Source organism: Nicotiana sylvestris, chromosome 7, assembly GCF_000393655.2.
Source record: "Nicotiana sylvestris chromosome 7, ASM39365v2, whole genome shotgun sequence".
Lineage (NCBI taxonomy): Eukaryota > Viridiplantae > Streptophyta > Magnoliopsida > Solanales > Solanaceae > Nicotiana > Nicotiana sylvestris.
The window spans coordinates 70,339,967-70,343,666 of record NC_091063.1 but is presented as its reverse complement, the minus strand read 5'-3'; the positions used below and the strand labels follow the sequence as shown (position 1 = coordinate 70,343,666).

Genomic DNA, 3,700 nt, shown 5'->3' with positions numbered 1-3,700 from the left:
CGTGTTCGAAAAACGAATCTCTCCTTTTTTAAAAAAAAAAAATAGTCAAACCATTTTTTGAGTCAAATCATTTTTTGTTTAAATCACCTTAATAAATGTGCAGGATGAACACAATGCAAAATGAACGCTTTTCGATAATGACTAAAATCCCTGTCAAGTTGCGGCTATGGTGGAATGATCTAGGTGTTAAAGGGCAAGATGAGGTTAAGAAATATCTGAAAGGTCTCACGGGTTTATTGGAAATCCAGCCTCGGGGAGATATCATAATAGCTTTGGTCACCTACTGGGACCCGACACACAATGTCGTCCACTTCTCCGATTTTGAACTCATCCCGACTCTGGAGGAAATAGCCGGGTACATTGGAAATGCTGAAGTCCCATTAAGGCAAAAATACCTGGTTGCCCCAAGAGCTGTCACTGCATCGATTTCTAGATTCATTAAAGATACCCAGGACGGTCCATAACCCAGATTTGGCCGCAGGTTTCTGTAGTCCGTGCTTCATATACGACAGATATGGTCATGTAGGAGGATTCAACAATCCGGTTAACAAGCTATGCAGCAAAGGTAACCGTCAGAAGTGGGATGAGCATAGACGAGTGGCTTTCATGATAACATTTTTGGGCCTTTTGGTGTTTCCGAGGAAAGACGGAAACATTGATCTGAAATGTCCGGGGTCGTCAGTACTTTGCTCACTCAGAACGATAGCACTCTCGCGCCTATGGTAGTATCTGATATCTTTCGAGCTCTCACAGCCTACAAAGTTAGAGGGAATTTTTTTGAGGGGTGTAGTTTGCTGCTACAAATATGGATGACTGAACATCTCTGCCACCGTTCCGAGCTTTTGAGTTATGGTTCCTCGAAGAAGACTTGCATAGAAGAGTTTTACACGAGAATCAAGGGGGTCAGTCTACCCGAGGGAGTTACAGCATGGACGTCATTCTTTCGAACTCTCACCGCCAGCCAAATACAATTGACACTGGGATAGTTGCCTGTTGATGAGGTCATATATATGCCGACCGCTAGGACCCACTTTCTATTGATGGGACTTAAGAGCATTCAGCCTTACGCGCCCTATCGTGTTTTGAGACAACTCGGGAGATGCCAGATAGTGCCACACGAGGAAGATCTTAGTGCTCAAGCAATTGAGATTAGCCCTGACGGACAATTTCCTGAAGCGAAAGTCCGCCAGATCTGGAATGAATGCTAATGTTTAAAAGCAGATACTTGCGTGCAGGATCGGACCAAAGGTGAAGTAGCACCAAGGTACCTTGTGTGGTACAGAAGAGAACTTGAGCACAAAAGGCCGGCTAAAAGACCTTATATCCTGAATTTTTTCGAGTCATCACAGGAGCAATGGGATTTGTTAGCAAAAGAAAAAGGCTATCGGTTTGAAATCAGCACGCTGAAACAACAAATTGAAGGTCTAAAATATGAGCACAACGTTCAAGTTGCTACTGATCTGGGAGAAAAAAACAGGTTGACCCAGGAAAACAAGACGCTCAGGGCCCAAATCCAGCAGATAAGGATAGCCGCTGACAACCAATAAAGGAGCTGGTCGGATGAGCGATTGATAAAAGGTTTAAAAATGGAAATTGATGAGTGCCGGAGTGAGTCGGAAAATCTTGAGAACACCATAACAGGACTCGAGACACATTGGGCAAAAAGAACAGAAGAGCGCAACCGGTACCTGCAGCAGTTGAAAAGGGACCATAAGCAAACCATTGCCAATTTGAAGAGAAAGGTGGCCACTCTTGAGGACAGAGCATTTAAACAAGCCCGAACCTTTGAAGCTGAAAATAGACGTTGGTATGATTTACTGGCCCAAATGGAAGTAGAAATTCAGCAGTGGCAGAATCAACATCTCCAGGATTCTCGGGTTTTGAAGGCTCGTAATGATCAAATAGAGTGCCTACTCATAGAAAAGAGGCAAACCAGGGATAAGATTAAGACAATTGCCCATGCCATCATTAGGAGGTGTCTACAATGCGAAGATATGACCCGCATTACCTTTTTCTCGGCAGTGATGATTTATATCAAGCAGACCATGTATGAGTTGGAACAACTTGAAAGGGACCTTGCACCTAAACCCGCGGCGAGGCCGAACGATGCCCCCGGGCGCCAATTCTTAAAACTTTAATGTATTTATAGGTCGAGTCTGTATTTTCCATCTTGGCGTCTTTTGTTTGTCTTTTCGCATCAGGGTGTATCAGTAGTTGTTGAGTTTATATTTATTTCGAGTCTGTTATTCTCCCTTTTTCAAAAATGTTAGTTTGTAATAGATTGTTTTAGTAATAAAAAATGTTTCTTTATTTTTACACTTGTTTGTCTTGAACTACGTAATGATCTGATTCACGCGGCATCGTGATACGTAGGCAATCCTCATCGGATCCGGTCACGTTTTTAACTTCAAATAATAAAAATATTAATTAAAAAAAATAATAATAATAATAATAAAATAAAGGGGAGCATGTCATCGATGCAAACATGTAGAAATTCACTTAACTATATAGGTGCATCACACCCCAATGTGAGATTACCTGTCTGTTATTTGTTTCAAACTAATCGTTTGCTTGCTGCTAAGACCAGGTTTTTAGAAAGGTGGTTTGGTTTGGTGGAGGTCTGGCCTCACATACATATTTTACGAGGTCGAAAGGAAGTGTTCAGCTGCCCGTCACTAAGTCGAGAGGAAGTATTCACACTTACTTCACGAGATCAAAAGGAAGTGTAGAGATATCTTCAGAAATTCCTTTGCCAACAATTCCTGTCTCCGAAGAGAGTTCAATCTCGGCCATCCCAACTTCCGAATCAGCAACTGCTGAAGAAAACAGAATCTTACGGCTTCGCATGTTGGAAATGTTGGATGACTGGAACAATGGAAAAGAGCCGCCGAGTGTAATCCCTGGATTCCCCGAGTTGTTCTCTAGGACAAGTGGGACTTCCAATGTCCCTATAAGTTATCCAACTACCCCATTCGGGTACCCTACCATTTCAGCCCACTCCGCTGGATCACCCTCTGATTCTTATCCCCGGATGTCAATGAAAGATGTGGCTACAAACATATTCACTGCACCGCCCTGTCCAATCGTGGCACAACCCGCTACACACAGGCCTAATTTTGACTCTTCCTCATTCACATTTCAAGCACCATCCTTCTCGCTGGAACCAACTCGGTTTACCACCAGCACTCACCCTCAGCAGCCTCAATACGAGCTTACGCCTGGGCAAGACCAAAATCCCAAAGCTCTTGAACAAGATGAAATGGCAAAAAGAATGAGGAGCCTCGAGCAAAGTTTAAAAAATATGCAAGGTTTAAGCGGGAAGAAGAGTGTTTCCTATACTGATATGTGCATGTTCCCTCACGTGCACCTGCCCGTAGGGTTCAAAACACCAAAGTTTGAGAAATATGATGGGCATGGCAATCCTATTGCTCACCTCAAAAGGTATTGCAACCAATTGCGTGGGCCTGGCGGCAAAGAAGAATTATTGATGGCATACTTCGGAGAAAGCTTTGTGGGGATAGCCTCATAATGGTATATGGATCAGGACATATCTCGATGGCACATTTGGGACGATCTTGCCAGAGATTTTGTAAGGCAGATTCAGTATAATATTGACATCGCACCAAAGCTTAAGAGAATATGCTATTAAATGGCTCGAGCAAGCATCAAGGGTAAAACCTCCCATGGATGAAATAGAAAT

General features: G+C 43.1%; 1 protein-coding gene across 1 annotated transcript; it reads left to right on the top strand.

The window, feature by feature from the left end:
* The first annotated feature begins 1,586 nt into the window (after nt 1-1,586).
* On the top strand, nt 1,587-2,138 carry LOC138873286 (uncharacterized). The gene has a single exon (XM_070151732.1). It carries the CDS (start codon nt 1,587-1,589, stop codon nt 2,136-2,138), a length of 552 nt encoding a protein of 183 aa, XP_070007833.1.
* Nucleotides 2,139-3,700: the final 1,562 nt, after the last annotated feature.

Bases quoted from the DNA above. Each gene is read 5' to 3' on its own strand.
- LOC138873286 (XM_070151732.1), top strand. From the start codon at position 1,587: ATGGAAATTGATGAGTGCCGGAGTGAGTCGGAAAATCTTGAGAACACC.